The 26,696-nt window shown below is 51.8% G+C and overlaps 1 protein-coding gene and 1 long non-coding RNA gene across 10 annotated transcripts in view; one reads left to right on the plus strand and one right to left on the minus strand.

Moving 5' to 3' along the window:
- The window catches only part of BCL11A (BCL11 transcription factor A), a 60,044-nt gene extending 49,926 nt beyond the window's left edge, over window positions 1-10,118 (minus strand). For 2 of the 9 annotated variants that reach the window (XR_008204372.1, XM_052674009.1), the window contains exons 1-2: window positions 6,261-7,062; window positions 4,128-4,457 (exon numbers count right to left, since the gene is read on the minus strand). Coding sequence is in view for 8 of the 9 variants with exons in the window: in XM_052674009.1 (XP_052529969.1) it covers window positions 4,128-4,457; window positions 6,261-6,348 (418 nt within the window). In the remaining variant the exon portion in view is untranslated. Of the gene's footprint in view, window positions 1-4,127; window positions 4,458-6,260; window positions 7,065-7,090; window positions 7,738-9,422 lie in introns of those variants that run through there. The other 7 variants (XM_052674074.1, XM_052674045.1, XM_052674064.1 and 4 more) reach the window with 7 other exon arrangements.
- Window positions 10,119-10,567: 449 nt separating this feature from the next.
- LOC128076431 (uncharacterized) lies at window positions 10,568-19,433 on the plus strand. Its single transcript, XR_008204379.1, has 3 exons — window positions 10,568-15,001; window positions 16,830-18,404; window positions 18,502-19,433. It is a non-coding gene; the product is annotated as an uncharacterized LOC128076431 (long non-coding RNA).
- The last annotated feature ends 7,263 nt before the right edge of the window (window positions 19,434-26,696 follow it).

Here is a 26,696-nt window from a genome sequence, read left to right on the forward strand (position 1 = left end):
TACTCAGCCAGCAGGTCCTGCACTTGGAATGGCACCATGCCAGTTCAGCTCAGTGCTAAATGGCATTTACTGCAGGGCTGCTGCTCTGGATACAAAAACGGGCTGAAGCTGGGAGGAAATTCTGTCAAAAAAATTGTCTGTAATGAGGATCCATGCAGGCAAACAACCGGAGTCTGAGCTCCCATTGCCCGACACTGCCTCTCAAGCATCCTTAATTGTCTTCATTGTTTGAATTAAATAAAAAACAAGCGTGTGTGCCGAGGGTTGTACATACCAAACTGTGTGCATGCCCTTACTTTAAGTGAGGCATTACAAAAATATGGAGATGTCTCAGAAAGTCTTTCTCTTACCGTACTAATTAGAAAGTGGTTAATTGAGCCCTCCTCAGCTCCCTGCCTCGTTTTCCAGCAGCACTGCTCAGACCAGCTCCATGGGACCGAACCTGCTCCAGCTCCCAGCTCCCAGTACATGATGTCAGTGCATCCCCTACCACCCACAGGCTGCCTCTGTGGCCATGAGCGCTGTGGCCACAGACACATTTCAGCCTATGAGGAGCTTCACAATTATATATCACATGTAACAAGAGGAAGAATGCAGAACGCATTTCTGATCCTCAAAACAAGAAGATCTGACTGATGGGGAACAAAATAAAAAAGAGAGATAGAAGGTATTAACACTTCTGCCACTTCCCTGGAACAATCATGCTGAAGCAAAGGAAAACTTTTACCCTGCCTCTTTCGAGTGAACTCGTATTTGTTTTTCCAATAAAGAGTCATCTTTACATTAGCCGTCCAAAACAGCGAGGATAGGAAAACAAACACAAGCTTTACATTGTACAAAGGACAATGTTGGCATCACATGCTTGTGTCTTCAAAAAGCGTTATTTCCAGGAGGCACTGGGGAAGGCCAACAAACCACAGGCACTTCTCCAGCCCTGCACGAACAGTGTTCCAGCAACTTGATCCCCATATTTTTTACATTTTTCCCCAGAAGTAAATTTCACAGCCATCCAAGCCACTACATTTAATTAAGCTTTCAAAAGTCTTCTGACAATGCCAACAATTGAAAGACACTTCTGCAGCTTAATCATGCAATCATTGTGACACTTCTATTTACAATTTGTCTTAGAAAGAGTTTCTCTGACATTGTACTTTAACAAAACAGCCAAGCTGCCAGTTCACAACCTTTCTCTGCCTTATTTATTACCAACAGGGCTCGCACACAGGGCTGGTTCCAGCAACAAGCCCCTGGTAGCACCCGTGTGGTTTTTCCTTTGGGGAGCTGCACAGGCTGATCTGACTGCTTTTCATTCAGAGAAAGCAGAGTGAATTTCACTCTGAAATGCTTCCACTTTCATTTTTTCCCCCATGAATGTAATTCAAGTTTTTATCTTATTGCCCAGATGCAACGCTAAATGTTCTGCTCAGATCTCAATGATTTTTCACTCAGAACAAAATAAAATAATAAGGAATTGCAATTTACAACACACAGAATTCTAATGGCAGCTACGAATAACAATCCAAAAAAATTTCCTTGGCGTAATGACTTGACACAGACATGATCTCCTGAGAACAGCAATAATCAGATGCACTTGATTCAGAATTCAGTACCAAATTATGTCCGCTTTCCCTTTGATTATGAGAGGGATTTCTTACGTTGTTTTTCCCCATTATTATATTTGAATCCAACAAGGCGCTCAAGAATAAAGGATGCCAGCACTGCACAGTGACCTCCCTCTTCCCCACGCAGCCACTTGGCACTCCCCAGCACCGGCCACGGCCAGAGGGGCTCTGACAGGACTGGCAGCACTGTGGGTCCCTCCCCGCCCCAAACAGCCTTCCTTAATTCCCCCAGATTTATACACCCAACCAGCGGAACGCTACAACCTGACACGGGTGGACGATAAATATTTCTTCAGCCTTTTCAATAAGTGAACAGCGATTTTACATTCACTGATCTCTAGATACTTCAGTTAATATTTCCCCCTATTGTAAAATACGAGACCAGATCGCTAAACCCCGGCCGCAGCACTCACTGCAAATCACAGCCTGCTGCTATCTGGTGCTGAGTGTTTGACATACATATTGATGAAAGCTGCCTCGTTGGACTCACACAACAGATCCTATTAATTCCCAGTTAAATTTATGGCATTTCAGCTACAGCGCCAGATCAGCATTGCTCCCAATTTTACATCACATCAAAGCATCACTCGCCTGCCTGCAGCCAGGTACGCACACGTGTGCATTGCCCACTGCTGCACAGAGTATTTGAGGTGCTCAGGGCGCTAAGGCTGCATGGATGCACGGGGTCCACAGCGTGCACAGGGTCCACAGCGTGCACAGGGTGTGCAGGCTGACTGGAGTGCTGTTATCACTCCATCCTCAGAAGCAAGAGGCCTGCAATGCATCCATGCCAGTTGGAGCAGCCATCGTTCTGAGTTCAGTGTCCCAAAGCTTGCTCCTGCAGATGATCTGCTCCTTAACTATTCCTCACTCAAGGCAACTTGCTGAATACAGCAGCTGCTGGCTGCAGACCCACAGACAGAGCACACCCCGCATCCACAGCCCACCTCCAGCACCTCTGTCGGAGGAACAACAGACTGGGAACGCGTTTACATTGCTGCTAAATCACATCTTCTGGTCTCTCACCAGAGAGCATCGGCTCACTCAATTCCTGAATATTTTTTCAAAAGCAGTTTCCTACCTTTATTTTTTTAAAAAAAACTTTTTTTTCTTTTTAACCCATAAAGTCAGTATCTCCTGGTAGACAGAGAAAAGCAGATACAAAGCTAGAAAGTACCCAAGGTTCGCTGCAGGGACTCCACAGCCCAAAGCCCATGGCTATCCCAGCCCTGAGCTTGCATCTCGCTGCTGACCTCAGGCACTGCTGCTGGGCATCGTCAGCACACGTGTCCCACACCAGGTGGGCTCTGGCCACATCCCCAGAGCCAGGTCTTGTGCCGAGGAGTTCCCCAGCATGCCCAAAGCCCAGCTCACAGCCTGAACTGCTATTTGGAACCACAGAGAACTGCTCCTAATTCCTTCCTGACAGATACTGCATTCTGTCTTTGAAGCAGAGCGGCTCAATATGTAAATACAGAGTTACATCACACCGCCGTTCCTCCATATTTGGTGATTTAGTATGGCTCCAGCTCTAGGAAGACCACAAATCCCTTCCACCAGGCTCCCACACAATTAATCACAGCCTCCTGTTGTGTTCATTTGCTGCATGTCACAGTTAGCACGTGGAAATGGGCACTGCCCTGTGCCACTCCGGGGAAAGCCCCCCGACATCCATCTCTGGCAAAATGAAGATACGGAATTTTTTTAACCTCATTTACAAAACACTGGCACAGCAAATGGCTCTCCGCTTAAAAAAAAAAAAAAAAAAAAAAAAAAAGCTAAGAAAAGGAATTATTTATCCTTTTTTTAAAGCGTACTTCATGCCGATTGTTGCACAAAGCAGAACTCGGCCTCGGACATTTGTACGGATGACATGTGGTTGTGTAAATCACAAACAAAATCAAGATACATCTGTCAAAACCACCATCAGAGACAAGAGTGAGCGCGGAGAGGCATTTATCATTTGGCTGAGGAGGCAGGCTGCAGAGAGCGGCCTTTCCTGTCAAACCAACCTTTTGAAATTTCCAACATGCCCTTAAACTTTTCGAATAAGCATGTCTGTGCGCTTCAGCAACTGCCCTCTCTACTCTGGCCTGGCCAGTCGAAAATGGCATCTTAAAGTCAAGGTCGGTGGTGTCACTTTGCCATGGGGCTGTGTTTAATTACAGTCCATACGCTGACAGCCAATATGGAACCTAGGCTGGCTGATGCTCACTTAACTCCTTCACTGCCAGCTCTACCCGCGGCTCAGCAGCTCCTTCCCCGCACACGCACAGCGCCGGACCTCCTCCTGCAGCGCGACGGCGGCTGCAGCACGGCTCGATGTGAGCGCAGCTGCACACAGCGCTGCCAGACACGCCAAGCTGCCTGACATGCCTGCTGCTCTGCCTCTGCGCAGCCACCAGGAGCACAGCCAGGCACAAGACTCCACTGCGTGCGACCACAGACAGACACGCAACTGAAACAGAAATAAGCTTGCGAACACTTCTCCTCATTTTAATTTACCTGCTATGTGTTCCTGTTTTGGGCAAATTCCTCTCGATGACGTTGACAAACAATCATCATCCTCTGGCGTAACTTGGATGCCAACCTCCACGGGATTGGATGCTTTTTTCAGCTCGCTTGGTGAGGGTGAGGGTGGCTTATCCACAGCCTTCTCTAAGCAGAGATTGCCATTGCATTGTTTCCGTTTGTGCTCAATAAAAATAAGAATGTCCCCCAACGGGAAGTTCATCTGACACTGGCCACAGGTGAGGAGGTCATGGTCCCCTTCTGGAGCTCCCAACGTGCTATGGTCAGGTTCATCATCGGTGAGAATGGCTTCAAGAGGTTCAGCTGCGTTTGGAGAAACAAAAGGAGACACGTTAGAACTCTGGTAATGAGCACTGGGCACGGGGGCACGCGGGAAGCTCCCAGCCCTGAGCATTGCTGTGTGGCCCCCCCAGCAAAGAGGTGCCCCGCAACCATCGCCACTGCAACAGGAACCGAGTTTATTGGTGACCGGGAACGCGCTGTGCAGGAGCAGCCACAGCCTACACAACCCTGCCACGGCATCTGCTCTCGTGGATGAGGACAAATTTCTGACTCGATTTAACGACTTACTGGTAAAATCAAACGAACAGTCTTTGAGAATGTGCTGCAAAGCTGCGGTGGTGCTAGGAAAACAAGTGAATGCTGTGCTTTATCTCCAGATGTATTATTTATGTACATGAATTCAAGGCTGAAAGCACTGCACACGCTCACGCACACACAGAGGTGTATTTCCCCGAGCCAGACCCACTTTGTAAAATTTTTGCTCATGAAATATTTTGCTCATGACACGTGTGCACATGCAGAGGAAAGGTTCCAACGCACACCCTGTGTGTGCAACATGCGGGCAGTACAAGCACTGCGAGCAGGAGCAGAGGGAAGGCAGGGAGACGGGGCTCTCCCCACGCAGGTGTGCCGCTGCCCACGTTGGTGGCTCACAATTTGCACACTGAAAAAAGCAGCAGCCGCTCGCGGAGAAGGAGGAAGGAGAAAAGAAAGAAAGAAAGAAAGAAAGAAATAGCAGAGAAGCAACTGATAAAAATCAAGTGCAGTCAGAATTCCTGCAGGGTGGGAGGAGGAACCTCTTGCTATCCGGTTGCTCCTCGGGGTTCAAATAAATTCCAAATTCACCAACAATTCCACCCAGAGATACCAACTAAACAGGATACGGTACAGCACTTAAGGACATGAGGCAATTAGTCATTTTTCCTTTTTCATCCTGAAATAAAGACATGCCTAAATTCTCTGCAACGTGTTAGTATCAGCGGCCTTTCACCATACACCAGCCAGCATGGCCAAGCAAATGCCACAGTTCTGAACAGCAGAGAGGAGTGCTCTCTCTGAGATCAAAATACCTCAGCAACCGTTGTCAAAGTTGACAAATTTTCTGAATGAGCTCCAAAAGGCTTCATTACGAGGCTATTTCTGTTCACATAATCATCAGAGGATGCTCTAACAAGGTAGAGCCGTCTTTCTTTTCTCTTTGCCTGTTTTTTTTTGTTTTTTTTTCCCTGAGTTTGCACGACAATACCTCAGCACTGCGTGTACAGCCTCCACCGGGGTAGGCTTGCCGAACAAAATACAGCAACACAGTGCTATTCCCCTGCCTGCGCAGCACCGCACGTGCTAATGGCAACGGCAGAAAGGAGAGGGTGCTGCAGGCACAGAGCACCGCCACTCACTGCCAGGTAACATGGGCAAGACGGAATGCAACTCCTAAACAGTTAATGGGTCTGACCTTCTTTAGCTAGCTGCCAATTTCACGTTTAATGAACTTAAAGCCACAGAGAATCAAAAAATAGATTTTAATTTGGCTGCATGATATTGGAACTGATTTTGATAAAGTGCAAAAATCGTGTGAACTCAGGTCAAATTTATTTCAGCCCTGCCTAGGCTGAATACTGGGGAGGAAGATCTGGAGTAGCTCCCAGTTGTGCTGCATGAAATCATATCGAGAGAGCAGGCTGCCACCCATACCTCGGCTCCAAGTAGGGCACAGGGATGCAGCCCAGCAGCTCTTGCCTCTGGTACCACTTCTCATTTAACAGAAGGTCAACCACGGGAGGATGAAGGTTACGTTCAGACTGACAAAAGCAATGTCTCAATCACCTGCTTTCCTTCCCCACGCGCAGAGCAAGCGGCTGCATTCCTGGCACCCGAGGGCAGCGGGATGGGCTGCAGGATTGCTGCGTGCCATTTTTCTCCCCAGCCATCCCTCGTCTTCGGACAGAGGGAGCAAAGCAGCGCAGGACAAATTCCTCCTGTAGCTCGCTGCACACAGCAGACAAAGGTATTGGGGCCGAGCTGTAAATCCAACTTCTATCTCACCAACTGGACAGCGAAACACACAAAATAAACAGCGTTCCCTCCGCAGCTCGCTCAGCAAGGAGCTCTGCACAGTCACTCCTCAATTACAAGGTTTTCCCTCGGCCTGATTTATTTCTGATGCCGTCAGTGTTATTTAGCAGGGGAAGGGAACATTGTGCTGAGACACCAGACAGTTGAAAGTAGTGCTAAACAACAATAGACTTTGCTAAAGTCTGCTCTGCCGGGGCTGATTTACAATCAAACCCAGGAAATGAAGTGGTAATTCAGAGGTTGCTGATTACACCTCCACATTTCACCTAATTAATTTTATAGGAGGCAAAGTTCTTGAAAATAACAAGATGATCAAATGTACAGATATAAAACCTGTAACCTCAACATTTTCTATGCTCTTAATGTAAATTATTGCTAATTAACGAGAATTATATAGTAATGTATGAAATACGGCTGGCACCGCACTCCTCGCACAGGACTCAGCTCCAAAGGAAGCAGAGCCAGCAGAACACGGCTGTATTCTTACTGCTGTCTCAAAAAAAAAAAAAAAAAAAAAAAAGGAAAACAACAACAATAAACAACAAAACAGATCTCCAAAGAAAGCCGAATTCACAATTCACCTGGGGTACCCCTGAGCTGCCGGATGCATCCTTTAATTTTTGTGCAGGCTGAATTCCCTGCCTAGGCACCTAATCACTCGTCCCTGTTTTTAATGCAAATTGCTCTGCCATGAACATATCTCTCCGCTCCTCCTCGCCCTCCTGCTCCCTCCTTCTTCCCCGTCCCCAGGCACCACAATCTCCCCCCGCCGGCTGCGGGGACACGCGCGGATTTTCTCCTGCCCGAGAAAAACGAGAAGGGGAGCGGCGCGCAGAGGGACCGAGGCCGATCCGGTTCGGCCCGGCTCGGCCCGGCTCAGGAGCGCAGAAAGGAGAGCTTAAGGGGTGGGGAGGGAAAGGTGGTCGCCTCGTGCCAACTTTGCTCCAACTGCGGCCGGAGCTCGTGGCCCAAAGCGGGGGTGAGGCGCGGCGGCACCGGGCGGCCCGGGGGGAGGGGAAAAGAGGGGGGCCAAACTCCGAGCAAAAGTTGCCATCCACCCCCACCAAAAAAAATAAAAATAATTAAAAAAAAAGAGCCCGCCTGGCCGGGGGGCGCGGGGGCTGCGAGGAGTCCGGGCCGGGGGCGGCTGCGGCGGCCGCGCTGCTGGCAGCGGCCGAAAGGAAGAACAAAGGCGAGGGGAGAGGGGCCGGCAGGGAAAGGAAGGGAGAGGAAGGGAAGGGGCCGGCGGCGCGCCCTCCCCCCCCCCCCGCCTGGGCCGCGCCGCGGGCGCAGAGGACCGGCCAGGTTCAAGTCCGCTGCCGGCGGGGTTTTTGATGTCGGTGTGCCTCCTAGCGACCGCCCGGCACATCCCGCCCGGCGCATCCCGCCTGCCCGGCTCCTCGGTCCCGCTCCTCCGGTCCCGCTCCCGCCCCCGGCCCGGCCCGGGGCCGCACACGTGCGGAGCTCCGCGGCCGCGCGGTTACGCGCCCGGCTACGCGTCCTTCCGCTGCCCGGCCCGCGAGGAACGGGGCGGCCCCTCTGGGACGGTGATGTGGGCCAGTCGGCGTCGCGGCCCCCGCCTCGGGAGAGGCGTCCCCAGGAGCGCGAGCCGAGCGCCGGCGTAGTGCCGAGGCAGTTGCATGCGGGAACGTGCGGAGAGCGGTGGGAGGGAGCGAGGGAAGGAAGACGGCCCGGAAAGTTCTGCAAAGCGTGAGCGGGGACTGAACGCGTCGCGCCGGGTCCTGTGCCGGCCCTGGGAAGGAGCAGGGAACACTCGCTGGGAATAATGGGAAAAAAAAAAGATGGAAAGAAATAAAATGGAAAAAAATAAACAGCCACGAGTAGCGTATATCGTTTCCTTTTCTGCACGCTCACCCGAGAAAAGGAGGATTTTCTGTCCCTTTCTCCCCCTCGCCCCGCATCTTTCTGCAACCCGAGGTGCCCTTTGTTGTGCGTTGAGCGGTCCGCTCTCCGTGTCCCGCCCGGAGCGCGGTGCCGCTAGCGGGGAGCGGCGGTTCTGCGGCGAGCGGCGCTCCGGGACCGGGCTGTGTCTTCTCTCTCCCAGGGAGAGCACGTTGGGTTTGGGGCTTAAACGCGGGCGCGGGGCTCCCGGCTGTGCGAGTGTGCGAGCGCGAGTGCGTGTGTGGTGTGCGCTCAGCCCGGGCTCGCTCTTGTCTGTGTTTGTTGGCAGGAGGCTTCCCGCACACGCGGCGCTTGTAAACATTCAGACACGAGATTTTTCCCAATCAAAATCCACTTCCACTTTTTTTGAAAATCTTCCAAAAAATAGTAAGTGAGCGAGGCAGCGCGAGGCGAGGGCGAAGAGGGAATCCCTCTCGGCGCGCCACGGCCGCCCGCCCGGGGCCGCCCCCCGCCCCAGCCCGAGCCGAGCCTAATCGGGGCTGGGGACGCAGAGGGCGCGGGGTGCGGGGGGAGGTGGGGCGGCGGGGCCCCCGGGGCGGCCGGAGCGGGTCCGGCCCGCACCCCGCGACGGAAACAAAAGACAGCCGGGCCCGAGCACCCGTACGCCCTCGCCCCCGGCCCCGCGGAGGGTGCGAAGGCGCGAGCGGCGGGGAGCGGCGGGCTGCGCTCGCCGGACTTTTTCCGCGCCTCTCTCGCTCCCGGCCGCCCGGCGCCCACCGCCGCCCCGGCCGCGCTGCCCCGCGCTTCGCCCGCCCGACCCCGGTCGTGCTGCCCGCCCGCGCGGGGCGCTCTGCGGAGCGGGGCCGTGGCGCGGAGCGGCGGGACGAGGCGGGATGACCGGAGCGGCGCGGGATTGCAGGCGGCGGGAGTTCGATCTGCTCCGCTCGCTCGCTCCCTCTCACTTTTATTTCTTTTCTTCCCGCTCTCGCTCGAATAGAAAATTAAATCCGCGAAAGGGGAATTGAAGGAGTCGCTCCACAGCTTACTTACGCGAAAATTCCCGCTTGCTTAAGTGCTGGGGCTTGCCCTGCTTGCGGCGCGACATGGTGGGCTGGCGGCGGCGGAGCGCGCGGCTCACATCGGGAGCGCCGGGCTGCGGAGGAAGGAGGCTCCCGAGAAAATATCTTCATCAATGTCTTTTGACATCCAAAATAAATTAGAAATAATACAAAGATGGCGCAGGGAAGATGAATTGTGGGATAGCAGTCATGGCTTTTTTTTTTTGTGCGAGGAAAAAAAAGAGAGGGAGAGAGAGAGGGAGAGAGAGGGAAAGAGGGAAGAAGAGAGAGAGCGAGATGAAAAAAATGGCAAAAGCCCCCCTGAGCCGCAAGTTCAAGTGCGGACGTGACGTCCCCGCGAACTTGAACGTCAGGAGCCTGGATGGACAGAGACATACAAAACATGGGCAGGGCGAGCCGGGGAGAGGGGAGGAGGGAAGGCGAAGGCAACACCAATGGACACTCATCGGGGGCTGGACATGAAAAAGAGAGCAGGACAAGCCAATGGCCGAGGACCGCGGGGGGGAGCGGGGAGGGGGCGCGCCGGGCGCACGCCGCCGGAGGGCCCCGGGGCCAGGGCGGAGGGGGCCGGCCGGGCGCGAGCGGCCTCGGGGCGAGGGAGGAGGGGGCGGGGGGAGCGGTACCCGAGCCCGGGAGAAGGACGGGAGGAAGGGGAAAGGGGAAGGAAAGAGAGAGAAAGAAAGAAGGTAGCGGCAGAGCGCACACTCTCACACCCCCGCTGGAAAAGTAAATACATCTCTGAAGCCAGAGGCGGGGGGGGGGGGGGGGGGGGGGAGACGCCGGGCAGGCTGTCCTCGGTAGGGGCGGGGGGTAGACCGAAGGAAGCCAGCCAAGAGCGGGGACCACCCAAAAGGAAGGGGGACCCATCCGGAGCCGGCGTCCCCACTCGGCCCCCTCCCCCCAACCTCCGCGCCGCGGAATCCCCTCCTCCCGGGAGCCGCGGCCTGGCCCCGAGGGACGGCGGCGGTGGCCCCGCGGAGAGCCGAGGGGCAGCGGGGGCCCGGCCCGGCCTGAGGCAAACTTCGGCGGGGAGCGGCGTGCCGGCAGCCGGCCGCCTGCCCCGGAGCGGGGGAGGAGGTGGCGGGGGAGGGGGGGTGGCGGGAGGAGTTCCGCGAGCGGAGGAGCGGGAGGAGAAGGCGCGGGAGAAGAGAGAGCGGAGACCCCGTCGCCTACCCCTCCGAGCCCAGCCCGCGGCAGCGAGCGGCGGCGCGGGGCAGCGGCTGCAGCTGGGGGATGCGCAGCGCCGGCCACAACTTCCCCGCCGCCTGCACGGGGAGGGTTCAGGTTGCAGCGGGAACGGGCTTGGGAGCCGGGCGTGCCCGCACCGCCGGGCCGAGAGTACCCGCGTGCGGCACGGAGGAGAAGGCGGAGAACGGAGGTGGCGGCTCGGACGGAGCGCGGGAGCGGCGCGGGGACCTGTTGACCGAGCGAGGCGAGCCCGTGTCGGAGCGGGACCTCGAACCGCGGGCGGCCCGCCGCCGAGCCGAGCCGGGAGCGGCGGGCGGCGAGGGGTTCGATCGGCGCGAGGCGGGGAGGAGGCGCGGGGCCGGAGAGCTCCAGGTGCCACGGTCACTCTGCGCACAGGGCGGGCGGCCGTGTCCGTGCGGCCATGTGCTCCGTGCGGGGCGCGGATAAACAGGCGGGTGTGTGCGGCACAGGTACGTTCGTACGATTTGATTTGTATATAATAGAGCGTGTCAAGCTTCTCGAGGTAACTGCAGTGCAGAAGTAATGACTTTATTACCTCTGAAACGTTCTGCAGTTCGCATTTAACAGTGCTCTGAATAATTACAAGTCATTATGCAACCGTGCGCTCTCCGAAGCCCACGTACGGTGGGATGCCTGGCCAGGGCCGGTTCTGATAAATAACAGGCAGCGTCCCATCGGTTCTCTGTAAAAGCTCCTAGCGAATTAATCACTTAGTTACACCTCAGCCTGCCGGCTCGCCGCACCGCGGCTGAGATTCCAGCGGTGACTGCCCCGGCCGCACTGTGAGACGTACTCGACAGCTGATTGTGCGGATGCTCTCGGGAACGGCTGCGAGCGAGTCCCGCCGGCAGCGTGCCCTCAGTGCCGGCACGGAGCAACAGCTCGGGCGAAGCGGAGCCGTACCTCAGCGGGGCGCTCCCGCCGGCCGGCCGGGCGCTGCTGTCGGCACTGATCACAATAACGCGCTCTGCCCGCCGCCCCCCGCGCCGCTCTGTCATGTGACGAGAGGGCGACAACAGACCGGGAAACGAGGCGTCGGGAGGCGTTCTTAGAGCGCCGTATCCACGGGCTTTATTAAAGCAGGTGGGTTTTTATTTTGCTGCGCTTTAGTGGAAGGAAGGAGGCTGTTTAACGAGCAGCCGTGGACACGAATAACTGTATTTACAAGCCCTAACGCGGCTTTTGCCAGGCGGTAAATCCTGAGCCGCGACCATTATTCGCCGTAGCCCGGGGCGCGCAGCCCGGTCCGTGCCCCATAACGATGCAGCGCGGCTCTCCTCGAGCCCTTCGGTGTACTCCGGTGTCAGCTCGCGGCCAGCAGTGTTTTGAATGGGGGACTTTTCTCGGCGCTTCCTGAGGTATGGTTCTGTCTCTGATCTCCGCCTTTAATGGCCGAGCCCTGGTTTATGCTTTATAACGTGTTGACAAGTTTTCTAACAGACTTTCTGAAATAACGCACATATATTCACGTCGGTTACAAACTCTACAGTATTTTTAGCGCCGAGTAGATCTATATCCTAATGCACTGAGAGAGAGTGTAAATCATGGAGGATTTCATAGCCCCTTCAGTAGTTTCTGTATGAAGTACGAGCAGCGTGGCCTCCAGACGTAACCTTTTAGAAAAAAAGACAGCTCTTTTATTTTATGGTGTAAAGTGCTTTTAGCTTCAGGGCTCTGAACGTGAACGCGGTCAACAAACAGCTCCTGCGAGGGGCTTAGCTGCGGTCCGGCCCCTGCGCTTGTTGCTGCGCGGCCGTCGGGCGGCTCACGGGGCCCCCTCCCCCCCCCCCCCCCCCCCCTCCGCTCCGCCTGGGCACAGCCGCGCACGCCTCGCCCCGGGGAGGGGTTGCGGGGCTCCCGGCGCGGCCGGACAGGCAGCGGTGGCGGGGGTCCAGCGGCAGCGGCCCCCGGGAAAGGAGGAGCTGGGGGGGCCTCAGGCGCTGCCCTTCCTACAGCATCCTCTGTACGCCGCCCTGGCACGTGGCGCGTGGTCAGTCCGCACTGTACCTACTGCATAAAGTGACGGCACTGCTCAGTAACGCTCGTAGACGCAGCACTTAAACACAGCTAAAATTTTTCAAAGACTGCTAGTTGTGGAAATGCGGCAGGCAAGAGGACGAGTGGGAACAAAACTGGGCAAGCGCTAAAGACAGCCCAGCAAAAGGGCTGCAGGACTGGCGCGCACTCACGCGTCACCTCCCTCTCAGCCACGGCCCTCCCCTGCCGTGCCATCCTGCCGCTGTGCCTCACCCCAGCCAGATCATCCACTCCTTGGTATGGACTCCTGGCTCCAGAGCTCCAGAGCAGTCTTGGGAAAATGTGCCTGATTGCCCTAGCCATGTGCAGGCAAGCCCAGAGGTTGGCGCTGGAGCCTGAGCCATAGGGTTGTCACATTCACCTGGGAGTCCAGCCTCAGGAAGAGGCTGCCCACATGCTGCAGCCCCTCAGCTGGCTCCCATCCTGCCCCTTGCAGACCAGAGCCCCAGGATGCCTGCCGAGAATGTCTGTGTGCCTCCGGTGCCTCAGCCCTGGAAACGGCAGCATGGTCCTTCCTTCCAGCTGAGCCTGGAGGCTGCTCTATAAAGGGACTGCCTCAAATGAGGAAGTGTGGTCTGCCTCCCTCTCACAGACAGGCACATGGTCCCTGTGTGGCGCTGAGGCCTAGAGGTACAGAGGAGCGTGATGCAGCATGTGCTGCATGCTGCCATCCCTGTCTGTCTGCTGATTTAGCTGCAGACTTGGTAGCAGGTGAGTTCAGGAACTTAGGTGGGCAAATGTTCCCACTTCAGTGCTCCAACTGTCATTCATTCATGGCAGCGTTCTCACATGTCAAAATGGAACATTAGAACCAAACACAAATTCCAAAACAATGCCAGTCCTCCTGAGCCACGTGTTACATAACGGCCAACATCGCAGGCACCCTCCTCACCCAGTGATAGCCTCAATCAGGCAGAGGCACCACGGGTGGAACTCTTATCGCACCAAGCTGACTCCCGACGAATGTGCAGAGGACTCACGTGTCCTAGAAATGGCTTGTGCATTGGTACTGCAGGGCGAGCAACATGGGCACACTGCTTTCGGTTTTCTCCTTTTTTGTTGCTGTTTTTGTTTTGTTTTTTACTAAGGGCTCAAAATAAGCTCTGATCCTGCAAGCACTTACTAGCAAGCACTGCACACACAGCAGCGAGTCTGTGCAGGATCACACACATATGGGCATCAGGTGACCAAAAGATTTTGTTATGGGCTGCTCTAGACAGGATCCAGAACAAGGTGCTGAACTTGAGGAGAGTTTTTCCAGAGGTTACAGCAAGGTGTGGGTTGTCAGCCTGCTCCTGCTTGCACAGCTCTGGGCACAGTGGAGCCATGAACCTTGACTGGGCGGTCTAGGGATGGCTGTAAAATGAATGGCACAAAGCACTCGGGATGTAGACTCATTTGCAAACCCCTCCTCTAAGTGTACACATCCTCGTGGGTAGGCAGGCGGGGAGGCACTAGTTATAAAGGATGCCAGTAACAGCTCACTTTTAATCTCATGTTTCATTTTGGCCAAAGTCTGGTTTTAGTTTTCACTACTCCAGAAGTTATTTTACTATTACTTATTTTGTATTTTATTTATGGTCTCCTCTATTTTTGTACGTAAGCATGTAACACGCCCCTGACAACTTGTATCCTAAGCTTCTAGCCAAGGCAATTTAAGCATGGTGGGTTTAGAATCGATGTATGGTGTGAATCCATACGATCTTAATTATAGCAGTATAGCAGCCACGGTACGAGGGAAGTAGCAGGGCTTTCATTACTAAAGAGGCACAGTATTTAAGGTCTGTCAGTGTTCCTGTTACAATCCCCATCTTGAAGAGGTTATAACTTGGGCTGTGTAAATTTGATTGAGCTGAAACTTGGGACTCAAACTGCCAGTCCAAATAGGGAATTACCTTATGAATAATTGGCTAACCCGCTGCTTGATTCAGAGGCCTTTATAAAATGATTTTAATGGGTTCTAATGTTTTTTTCTTTTACTGACATCTAGGGTATGAATGTGGTACTTCTAGCTCTTCTGAAGCTCCATATTGAACAGCACATATATAGGTACATGCATTAAAACTATACAGCAACACAAGAGTTCATGGGGCACATGTGTCACTCTTACAGATCCATGTGTGGACATATGCAGACCGAGACCATGTAGAAGAAGTGTGACAATCTATCTCAGAATATGTGAGATAAGCAGAATAGAAATGCCTCAGACAGAAGGGAGCTAAAGCACATCCATCGTGTCTGCTGTGTCCCTCAGTCCCATGGTGACCCGCTGTCAGACCTGCTCACACCATGCTGCTGGGAAAGGTGGGTGTTTCCTGATCCAGCCGCCTGAAGCAGTTCTGGTGCACTACAGGAAAAAATATGTCATGGCATTGGTCACTTGGTTTTCCTTGTTAACAGTTTTTTGGGACCTAACATTTCTGGGGACATTTTCTTTCCCCAAAATGTGTGGAAGTGAGTCCCATGTGCACCTTAGCATCAGAACAGGCATCATCATGAGTGCACTTTGAAAGACATCAGCTGCTTGACTTTGAGCACTGGCCTTAAGTATGGCTTTGTGTACAAAGAATTTTACTTAAAAATACTCTCAGTGATACTTTCTGCTTGTTCCAAACCTCTGTGGCTCAGAGACACTGAGCATGCACATCTGGGGAAGAGTGCAAACTTGGAATTTTCTTTGACCCTAGCAGAAAATACTGGCAAGCCCAAGGCCAGCAAGATGAGCTACAGACCATGGACAGGTTGCTCTAGTGGAGCCAGACCCCAAAACATTTCTCTGCCAACCTTGTAAATGTTTGCAAAGCATGAACACTATCTTTTGAGACGCCGAGTCATCCGTTTACCTGAGCAGGTCATTCTTTGAGCTCATGTTATTGACCCAAGTGACTTTCTAATTGGTTTTCTGACTTTAGCTGCTAGGATTGGGGAGATCCCTAGATAGCCCAAGGCCAGGAATTATGGCCAGCTCAAGCCACAGGCAGGCAGGCATAACCTGGTGGCCCAGCAGACATTGAGCTCAGGGAGATGAGCATGCTGCATGGGTGAAAAAGGGTGAGACAAGCAGCCAGCAAACTCCTGGTAAGGCTCAAGACAAGAGGAAGCTGAGTCTGGCTCTTTACAGCTGTGCTGTGGGGCTTGACCTGCAACTTTAAGAAAGGACAGCAGTCACCAGTGCCTGGCATCAAGGCATGCCAGCAAGAAATTTGTTTCCTGGTTCCAGTTCACTGCAGCTGGAGTTATTTCCCTGCTACCTGACAGGCACTGGTGCCAGCAGCCACTGTTCTGTATGCATGTGTGTATCACTCCCACAGGTGAGCAGGAGTGCACCCCAAAGTTTAAAAGCAGTGGCACACAATCACTGCAAAGTGTCTGCCAACTGGCAAGATGGGAAGAGCTGGTCTGCTCCTGGCCAAATGACACACGTGGGGCAGCACCAGTCTTTTCAAACTGTAGTTGTTTAAGATCAGCCTTCCCTCAGGATCATCACGATAAGCTTTTCATGCTTCCCTGAAAGAACAGACCAAGAGGCGGTGAGAGCTTGGGCTAACAGGAAATTCAGAAAGCTCCACTCTAGGTGCAGCGGGAAGGAGGATGGAATTGCAAACGTTTGGTCTTGGAAAATAAATCCAACTACATTTCCATCAAATTAAATAAGAATTCCAGGATAACAAAACTAATTCATGACCAAGTCACCCAATACAAGTGTCAGTGATTAAAAAAAAAAGAGAGAGAAAGAAAAAAAAATTCCATTGAGGAATTAGTTTTGCTACAGGAGATGTGGAAAGATTCAGTCCATTTGCGCACTCTCCAGCACATCTGGCTTGACTGACAGCAGGGATGCAGAGTACAGTGGAAAGGATTCTCTCCTCTAACCCTGCTCAGTGCATCCCATGCCTGAGGAATCTGCTTGGACTTGGGCACCGAAAAACCCGTAAGCATATCTGACGCATCAGCTGTACTCCGAGTCTGCAGTAAGCATGAGGCCAAGTATTCTGTTAAGATGGTGTCTTTTGGAAATAAACTCTATTAGGTAGGTTTTTAGTTACTAACAATGCATTTAGCTGAAATTTCACATCATCATTCTCGATATTTTGTATTACTGTTGTAGATTACACTTAATTTTATCCTTTAGGTTCAGCAAAGAAGAAATACACGTGCTGTCTAGAACGTGGGGCCATTTGTGTGAGGCTCCATCTAGATGGAAAACAAAGAACTGTTGAGATAGCAGAGATCTTCTGCTATCTTAAAAACAAGAACGGCTTTGCTGTGGGGTTTTTTCTTTGCCATATTCATCCTGTGCAACTCCGTGTGCAGAATTTCGACTTAATTGAAATATTTTAATGCAACTCTCTGTAGTCAAATTGATATAGTGTTATACAGCCCAAAGCTGCACAGAAAGATGCCGTGCTGAGGCATAGCGAGAGTGATGGTGAATAAAGCATGATACAAGCACACTTCTTTCAGCAGTTTGGATACTTTTGCTACCATTTGTTATTGTCAGCACATATAATTTTTACAGTACGGTATGAATTCTGACTGTAGCGAGAAGAATGCCTTCCACTGCCAGTATGAATAAGATTTCATTCATTAGAATAACGTGCAAGCGTATCGTATAGTATTAGCACAGAAAGCTGATGTGCATTAAGTCTGAATGCTGGGAGTTATTGTGCTAATGCTATTGTTTGGTGAGCAACTATTTCCCGGCAGTGAAAAAAAAAAGCAAAAAAAAAAAAAAAAGCAAGGGAAATTAAATACATAAATCAAAAATATGCGCAATGTTTGATATTACCATACTGAAATTAATGTATTCATAATTTAAACTTTACCTTGCTCTATTGTATTAAGTTTCTGCATACCTATAGAGAAACAAATGTAAACACAAAGAGAGCGACCCATAGCCTGTGTGCTGAAACAAGTCTCTCATTGCAGTGCTTGTTGCTGTGGGTAAATGCAAGGGAAATGCAGACTGTGTCGCGTTGCCAGGCGTACAGGCTGTTTGCTACCTGTGTCAGTGAGAAGTTGGGTCTGAACGCTGCAGTAGTGACGCATCTGCTGCGACCACGCTCTCCTCGACACCCCAACAACGTCGTGCACTGCAATCGCACTCACGTTTACACCCCAGCAACGTGGGGCACTGTGTTCCCACACAGCGATGTGTTCAGGGGATGAGGAGCTGCGCAGCTCCTGGCACTGCACTTCTGCTGCCCAGAGCTGAAGGTGTGCGATGCATAGGATGGGCACACAGCTGCCGCCGCTCCTGCGAGAAAGGTCAAAAGTGCCTGGGAGCCGAGGTGTGCCTGAAACAGCCGTTGTACTTAAAGCCAGTAAACACGAAACTCTTCTCTATTGAGACCCAATTAGCTTTTCTATTCAAAGCCGTGCTGCACTTCTGCACGTTGCTTACGAGTGGGACTGAAAAACACACGCACCATGACACTACACTTTTAAAGTGTTTATTGACTGCCTTTCCCGTTCTCCCAGGATTGCCTCCTGCTTAGATGTGAGTTTTCGGTGAATATGACCTGACTAATTGTTTTCCCCTGCCATGATCACTACGTTTCTCAAGCAGTTTGCACCTATTCACGGACCTCACATCTTCAGCCTTGGATCTTAAAGAAACTGATAACTGCGCTTCCAGAAAACTGCTCGGTAAATACATTTCCTGCCCCGGGCTTTACAAGGACCGCTCTTGTCTCAGAGCCACCGTGTACGTACCATTCTTTTTTTCCCGGATTTTTTTTTTTTTTTTTTTTTTTTTTTTGTGGTGGTTTTATATTTTTTTTTTCTGTTACCTTTTCTGCCAGTGAAGTAATCAGGGAGAACGGCGGGAGGCTCCATAAATATGTAAATTGTCGCCAGATAACTGGTTTCGCTGGTTCCGCCTTGGGACTCCCGCCGGGCGGCTCCGCGGGGAGATCCGTCGCCCCCGGCCCCGCCCTCCACGCTCCGAGAGCTCCTTCCCCTCTCCTTCCCCTCTCCTCTCCTTCCCTTCTCCTCTCCTTCCCTTCTCCTTTCCTTCTCCTCTCCTTCCCCTCTCTTTCCCCTCTCCTTCCCCTCTCCCCGCCGCTCTCCGGTGCGTGCCTGCGCCTTTCAGCTCTTTGGCAGCGTCCCGAAGGAGCTCCGCGTCTCGTCGCTGCTGGGGCAAAGCACGGGAGGCTGAGCCACACTCGGGCCCTTTCCTTTCTAACTCGGAATCGGAAGGATTAAAAGCGGCCACTGGCTTCCAAGTTAAAAAATATGTTGAAGTGAAAGTTCAATTCTTAGTTAAACACTCACTCCTTAGTGGATTCTGATCTGACTGCTGTTAGACCAACATCGGTGTTGCACTGACGCTTTAATTAATAAAAACGGTTGGAGTCCTCTCTGTCATCTCATTGTTTACCAGCCTCCGCACAAACTTTGAAGTCCCTGTCTAAATAGGAGACCGAGAAGGAGAACATCAGCCGCCAAAGTTACTTCGAAGCCAGAGAAGCGAGGCGGCTGATACTGTGGGCACTGGATGGGCTCCATCCCTCCGCGATCGCCGCGGCTCCCCGCCGTGGAAGCTGCCTGGCAGCCCGCGCTGGGACGGCGCTGCACTCACGGAACGCGGAGGGCTGGAGGGGTGAGGAGCTGCCGCTGCCCCGGGATTTCCTCCTGCCCGCGGAGCCGGGCCTCACTGGGAAGGAGATGGAGGCTGCCGGATGGACAAATCCACCTGTGGATTTGTGGGTAGATCCACCTCCGGGAGAGATGGAGCGGGTAACTTCCCTGAACTAGATTTAAGACTTTTTTTTTTTTTCTTTTTTTCTTTTATTCTTTTTTCTTTTTTTCTTTTTTCTTTTTTTCCCACGTTATCTCCAGATTTGATTGCTGGAAAAGGCTGACTGCACAATAGCAAAACAAGGGCACCATCCAGCAGTTGGGAATCAAGGCCCTTCTTTACCAGAGCCCCTGCCACATACATGCTGTCACCCACCTTCCAGACACACGGCACAACCATTCGATCTACTGAATCGAGAGACTGTTTGATCTTATCTGCATCTGTGAGCTGACTGTCAACCTGCTTACACTGCATATTAAATCATCCATAGTAGCTGCATCAAGCTGGGATGATCTGTTAATTCTGAATTTACTAACCCTTCGAGTGCAGTCATTGTGTTTAATCTAGTGTAGCCAGCATTTATTTTACAAGACTAAATCCTTCTTATATGTCTGTGCTGTAGGTTAAAAAATCATTAACGTGTAGGAGATGGTAATTGGGAAGAGTTCACTTTGATCTTTGGAAGCCAGTTGACAGCATCACTGCTCCAAACACACACGTGTGTGCTCTCACCATGTGCTGGACGTGTGCACACGTACGCACCTAATGACATTTCCTTGCAGAAAGAGTTTTGCATGAGACAAGGAAAAAGAGAGGCCTCAGACAATGCCTTCATTCCATGTCTCAAGGAAGACTTACGGTCGAGAGGCAAATTCCTGGTGCTGCAGTGCAGTGAGAGCATGTGGCTGCAGGCAGAGCCCTGCCAGGAGGGCCAACAAATGTCTCCTCGAGGCAGCGCCCAGCTTGATGCCCAGCTTGATGCGTGCCTGCAGCCACTGCCAGCACCAGACGTCCCCACGCACTGAGGACCACAGCCTCTGCCAGGCTTGAGAAAATCAAGTGCTGCTGTCAGCACCTCTACCAACGTGCCCCCTCCTCGGCGCACACATACGCAGAAAATTGCGTGCAGATATGTACATATATTTAAATATGCTAATCTGCTCACTGTACACACCCATCTCTCCCTGTCCCACTCTCCTGTTACCTATTATACTTGCACGCTGCTGATGGCATCAACGCATTCACAGTTTTTATTTCGGTCACAAACTGGTAGGCATGCTTCCTTTTTTGGTAATCACATGCCTGGTGTCTCTCTAATGTAGCCTAATAACAATTTTAGCATTCAGATAAAACGATTTCATTCTGTGATTGCCTTTTCTATTAGATTTGATTCTGAGAAGCCCCAGTGGGTGCCTCCGAGGCAGAGATCTATCTGTGAGGCTGCAACCGATTCAATAGCAGCCTGAGCTAACCTTGACCTTTCCCTAGACCCTGCTCCATCTGGTGCCAGCCTGGTCCCCCCCTTCTCCTCCTCCTTGCTTCACAGGCAGCATTGATCAAGACGAAATCGAGCGGCTCTCTCCCTCGGAGGGCTGGGCAGTCACAGGAAGATCAGCACATTTCAATATATGGAGACGACCGAGCCTCTTATGCAATCATAAATCTACATAGAGGCTTCTGATTTGATATTTCCTTCACCTCCAAAGATTCTCCCCTCCCTTCCCCAGCAGGGATTTATAAACTATAAGACAACGGCTTTCCCCAACACCTGGAAATTATAAAGCTGGCTGTTGGGAATGCATCCTGGCGATTTGATCTGATTTACTCGACTTCTTATTTATTTCCTTGCAGCTCGCTCCATCTTTTCCCTACGTCCTCGGTTCTGTATCTCTGTCGCTTCTTTCTGTTATTTTCCCCCGTTCAGAGGAGGCCTTTATTCGCCTCCTCGGGGATGCCGGGGTGCCGCTGTGAGCAGGCTGGAGGGGCCGCGGGTAGGCTGGATCGGGAGGACCGTCTCCCTCCGAACCCCGGCACCGACTGCCGGCTCGCTCGGGCGCGTTTCTCTGTCTGCAAACGAGAAGAGGCTCCCGCGATCAATCGGCGCTTCGCGCTTCGTTTTCTTCCCTCTTCTCCGCTCTGCCGCTGCACCTGTATCCCAGCGCCACCTCGCCCCCAGAGCCCAAGCGGAATTGCGCCGTGCCCCGCGGCCCTGCACCGCCCCGCACCGCTCCGCACCGCCCGCCGAGGCGTTCCGACGCGCTCCCTCCCCCGTTCCCTCCCCGGCAGCAGCCGCGCTTGTGTTCGCCCCGCGGACAACCGCCGCGTCCCGTGCTCTCGTCTCATCTCCGTGTGGGTTCCTTAATTGCCAGGACGTTCGTCTACAATCCGCGATTTGCTTTTGCTTCCCAAGAATTGTAGCATGACCGCGTTTTCTCAGCTCGCAACAGTCTTGAGATTACATAACAGATGATGCAAAATTATAATGACGATCTAATCTGTGCACGCTGTAATTATTGTATAGAGTTTCCTGCACACACACGGCTCGTGCAGTATCTGCAGAGCCAACAACAGGCTGCGGATGCAGAGTAGAAAAAGTAGAGATTGATATTTGGCAGTATGAATGTACCAGAGAGGGATATTACTTAATGGGAGAATGTGTCTGGAAATGCATTTCTCTTTCTTCTGAGCAATTTGTTTTGCTTTATCTCCATGGGTTGTAAAAAATAATAGGAAGAAACTGTGAATTAAGCTGAAAAAATACATATACTCAATTTATCAGTTTACTATTACACTTCCTATCTGCAGTGTTACAAAGATTTAGTACATTTCCAAAACTTTTGGATCTGATCTGCATTTTGTGCAGCCTACGGTTTGTTTGCGAGACCTGCCACCACATGCCAGCTAAAAATGAGTGTCAATTAATAACAAAAAAACTCCCTTCCTTCCTTATTTCTGCACTCTCGTACTCTAACGGATAAAACTACTGATGGTGAGAATTTTCCATTACTAACAGTTTTTATTCTAAAGCACCAAAGCTTCCCCAAATAGAGCTGCTGAATATTTCCTTGCTTTTCCCAGTGGCAATTTATGCACACCACTGCTCATTAAAAATATAAAGAATATTCAGCACTTTAAGCAGTGTTTTTTCTTCTACCCAGATCAGCCAGTAGAACCAATCACAAACCCAGTGACTGCACTGCGTTGTTTGTGGTGTTCCAAATTAGAAATCATTTGAAACCAGAAGTAGGTTTGTTTTGTTTTTTTGTTTTTTGTTTTGTTTGTTTGGTTTTTGTTTTGGTCTGTATTTTTGTTTTGTTTTGTTTTTAGTGTTTTCTACATGAGAAGTAACTGAAAAACATTCACCTTTGTGACACAGCAGATTTTCTAAGCTCTTTTCTTTCCAAGCTACCTGAGCAGCCGTGTCATCTCTGCAGAAATGCCTGGGTGTGGGTTGCTGTTTAAGAGCATACTGTACTTATCAATAAAATGTGAAATGGCTTAAAAAACAATTTGAGCTATGAATTGCCATCTGCTCTTTTGGGGGGGGAAGGGAGTGGGGGGTGTGAAACAGAAAGTAACTGCATTTATTTTCTCACTTTCTTTCTCTCTCTCTCTCTTTTTTTTTTTTAATAGTAACATAAACAATACTGCAGAATGCTGTAAAGCTCTGTCTGTATGAAAGGCATCGGCACAGCTCAACATACCTTAGGTCAGGACTTTGCCCACGTTGTTAATCACCACTTCTTTTATCTATCAGCAGAAGTGCCCACAGTACTTTTTTCCCCATTAAGCAGGGTGTCCTTTCTAATTTCAGACATTAAAAGCCTGGTCCATCTTCCCACGTGACACAGAAACGTCCCAGTGGACAGCAAAGCGGCCTGCAGACCCTCTTCTGTTCTACGTGGGAGAGTGGGACCACTTCCTCTGGTTTGCCAGTGAACCTGAGGCTTTGCCAGCACCACAGCCTCAGTGCTGGTGATGCAGTGCTCCTGAGCGAGCTGTGTGCATCACTGTGAGGCCAGCTCCAGGTGCTGGGAGGCCTCTGCCCAGCCCAGGGGAAGGCATGGCAGCCTTGCCTGGCTCCTGCCTCTCAGCAGCCCTTCCTGCCCACACCACTACTCCCTGTGGCAGGGCTCACTGCAACAACATCGAGAGAACAAAATAACAGCTTGCTTCTGCCTACTTAGCTGGAGTTGTTCTTTGTTGTCATTCAGCTGGGAGCCCTGACTTTTGTAACCTGTTTATTGCAGTTCTTGCTCAGCTAACCAACCCAGACACTGCTCCTACCTGCTATGGGGAGGGGAGGGGAAGGGAGGGGAGGGGAAGGGAGAGGAGAGGAGAGGAGAGGAGAGGAGAGGAGAGGAGAGGAGAGGAGAGGAGAGGAGAGGAGAGGAGAGGAGAGGAGAGGAGAGGAGAGGAGAGGAGAGGAGAGGAGAGGAGAGGAGAGGAGAGGAGAGGAGAGGAGAGGAGAGGAGAGGAGAGGAGAGGAGAGGAGAGGAGAGGAGAGGAGAGGAGAGGAGAGGAGAGGAGAGGAGAGGAGAGGAGAGGAGAGGAGAGGAGAGGAGAGGAGAGGAGAGGAGAGGAGAGGAGAGGAGAGGAGAGGAGAGGAGAGGAGAGGAGAGGAGAGGAGAGGAGAGGAGAGGAGAGGAGAGGAGAGGAGAGGAGAGGAGAGGAGAGGAGAGGAGAGGAGAGGAGAGGAGAGGAGAGGAGAGGAGAGGAGAGGAGAGGAGAGGAGAGGAGAGGAGAGGAGAGGAGAGGAGAGGAGAGGAGAGGAGAGGAGAGGAGAGGAGAGGAGAGGAGAGGAGAGGAGAGGAGAGGAGAGGAGAGGAGAGGAGAGGAGAGGAGAGGAGAGGAGAGGAGAGGAGAGGAGAGGAGAGGAGAGGAGAGGAGAGGAGAGGAGAGGAGAGGAGAGGAGAGCCCTTTGGGAGCACACAGAGCCCTTCAAACCAGGCAGTCAGGGTGGAGCAAGTGGAGGACATGAACAGAAGGTATTGGCTGTAACTGGGTTTCACAGGAGCACGAGGGAGGGAGCTGTGAGCTGTTACAAGCCACTCAAGGAGCACAAGTTTCACATGGCCATTGTGCAAAGCATAAACTGCCCTCCTCTGCCCAACATCTTGACACTTCTACTCTCTGAAAGACTGATCTGTTAAAAGCACTACTTCAAAAAGGAGAACGAGGGGCAGATTTTGCGCTCCCTCGGAACATGGCTGGAGTGTAAATAAGATGTAAGGGAAGAAGGAAAGGCAAATAAGGTGGCATTAGATAGGCCTGTACCCATTTCCATCGTGCTCTTGTTAGGGCTGGGGCAAACAAGCTGCCTAGAGAGTTATGTGCACAACATACAAGCTCCTTGCGATAGCTGCAGCACAGCACATGCTGGGCACTTTGCACCTCACATCCACGGCCACTGCAGCATTAGGATTCAAATCCTCCATCACTAACACAGATGAAATGCCGGAGCGGAAGATTGAACGCAGTGGCCTGACGGAGTGTGTCATGGCTCACATAAGAAGAAATGCAATGAGTGCATGATCAAAAATAGCTGCCTTGTTTTGTGGCAAAAGGTTTCAAAGGTGAAATGCATGTTCTGGGAAGGACCTGAGCCCTTAAACCAGCTTCATATGAGAGTAGCATGAGGCCAAGCCATACAGCAGGACGAATTGCTGTGCTGAGAAAAACTTACAGGTCTGTGAGAGTCACAGATTATCTTTCTTTTTTATTTTTTTCTTTCCCCTGTTACATTGTGCAGAAGTAAACAAAGCACCCAAGCCAAGAAGCTGCTGCAGCAGGGCGCTGCCGTGCAGAAAACTGCTGCTCCTGTCCTTTGCAGGGTTTATCCATTCTAAAACTTAGAGATGCTTATTCTTGGGTATTAAAACACCTCCAGGCATAGTTAGACTGGGAAAGGTAGCTTAATTTGCTAGTACAATGGGAAACCACATGTTTTTAATCTAGTTAACTATTTTTAACCAGGTAAAGATGGGAACAAAGTGAGCTTTATTGGTTCTAGAGGCTTGCACGTGTGTTCTTGTGTCACAGGAATGATAGAACCTCTTCCAGGTCAAGAATCTGCAGCATGAAAACAGAGACTTCAGAGATTTTGCAAAGAAGTAATTTAGATACCTCACTGCTTTCCCAAAGCCGCGTGGTTTTGTCTCAAATACACAACAGCTTTGCCTGACAGCACTTATCAGAGCCAGGTGCAGTCTGACATGCATGGTCCTGCAGCCCAAGATGCCTGCCAGACACAGACAGGGTTTCTTTCCTCCAGCAGCTGAGTGTTTCAGCACTGCTGGCTATTGGCAGAGGCCAAGGACCAAGCCCTGCTCTGGGCATCTGACCAGTAGCCTGTTCACACAGTGGGTGGCCACAGCTCTTGGTGGCTGCTGTTACCGGTGGCTTTTTCAGTCTGTCCTGGCCTCACTTCTTCAGGAGAGGGAAGAGCCAGAGAGGGTGGAAAGCTTGTATGGAAGTGCTTCTGTTTTACAAAGCAGTCTGCAATATAGATGCATCTGATAAGCACAGTATGGCACTCAGAGAGAGATGCAAACAAAGTGGAGGGACTGTCATTAGGGAATCACACGCAACAGGTATTTTCTTCTGCGTGAGTGGCCACACTATTTACACAAGGGCGGATATTGCCAGCTCCTCGCTGCTGGTCCATCTCCTCATGCTCATATAACTAAAGGGAGAGTTAGAACTAATTCTAGAGGGTTTATTATGGCCGCAGATGCTGGAGTGAGAAACGTATGCAATGCTTGCTTTGTGCTTGCTTTGCGCAGCAACTGCTCAAAAACATTGCCACCACCTGTGGGAAATCATAAGCTGCCAAAAGATTTATCCCAAGCAGCCCCTGGGAAAAGGTCTGTGGAGGCGTCAGCGCCCTCAGCATCTCCAAAGCCACTTCTCCAATAGGTGGCCCTGACGCTGTTCTGTTTGAGGAGGCACAGGTTCTGGAGTATCCTCTGCCTCCTGAGATCCTCTGATGGGAGAGGGAGACAGAGGAGGAAAATGTACCATGCCACTGCCCGTGCCATGGCTGTTCTGCAGATAGCACGAGGACTTTGCTCCGCAGGACTGTCCATCTGGCACCATTCCTGAGCAATAAAAGCTCACCCACAAAGCATTTTACAGCAAACAGCCTGTGTAATGAATACCTTAATACTCCTGTAGCTAGACAACAATACTACAGATGGTAATTACTCTAACCATACTCGCTCCATGAAAAGAACCCAAGTTCACATACCTTCTCCTTCAGCCAGCAGGACCCAGGGCCCCACAGAGGAAGGGTGACTCCTCATGTTACTTGCAGAGATTCCCTGGCATGCTCCAAGCACACTGCCCAGGTTTTCCAAAAGCCAAGGTATCCTAAAGCCCTGTGGTGAGCGCAAAGGCAGTAAGCTGGCCGCCAGC

This window comes from Tympanuchus pallidicinctus, unplaced genomic scaffold (genome assembly GCF_026119805.1).
Source record: "Tympanuchus pallidicinctus isolate F22 unplaced genomic scaffold, pur_lepc_1.0 scaffold1, whole genome shotgun sequence".
In the NCBI taxonomy this organism is placed as follows: domain Eukaryota; kingdom Metazoa; phylum Chordata; class Aves; order Galliformes; family Phasianidae; genus Tympanuchus; species Tympanuchus pallidicinctus.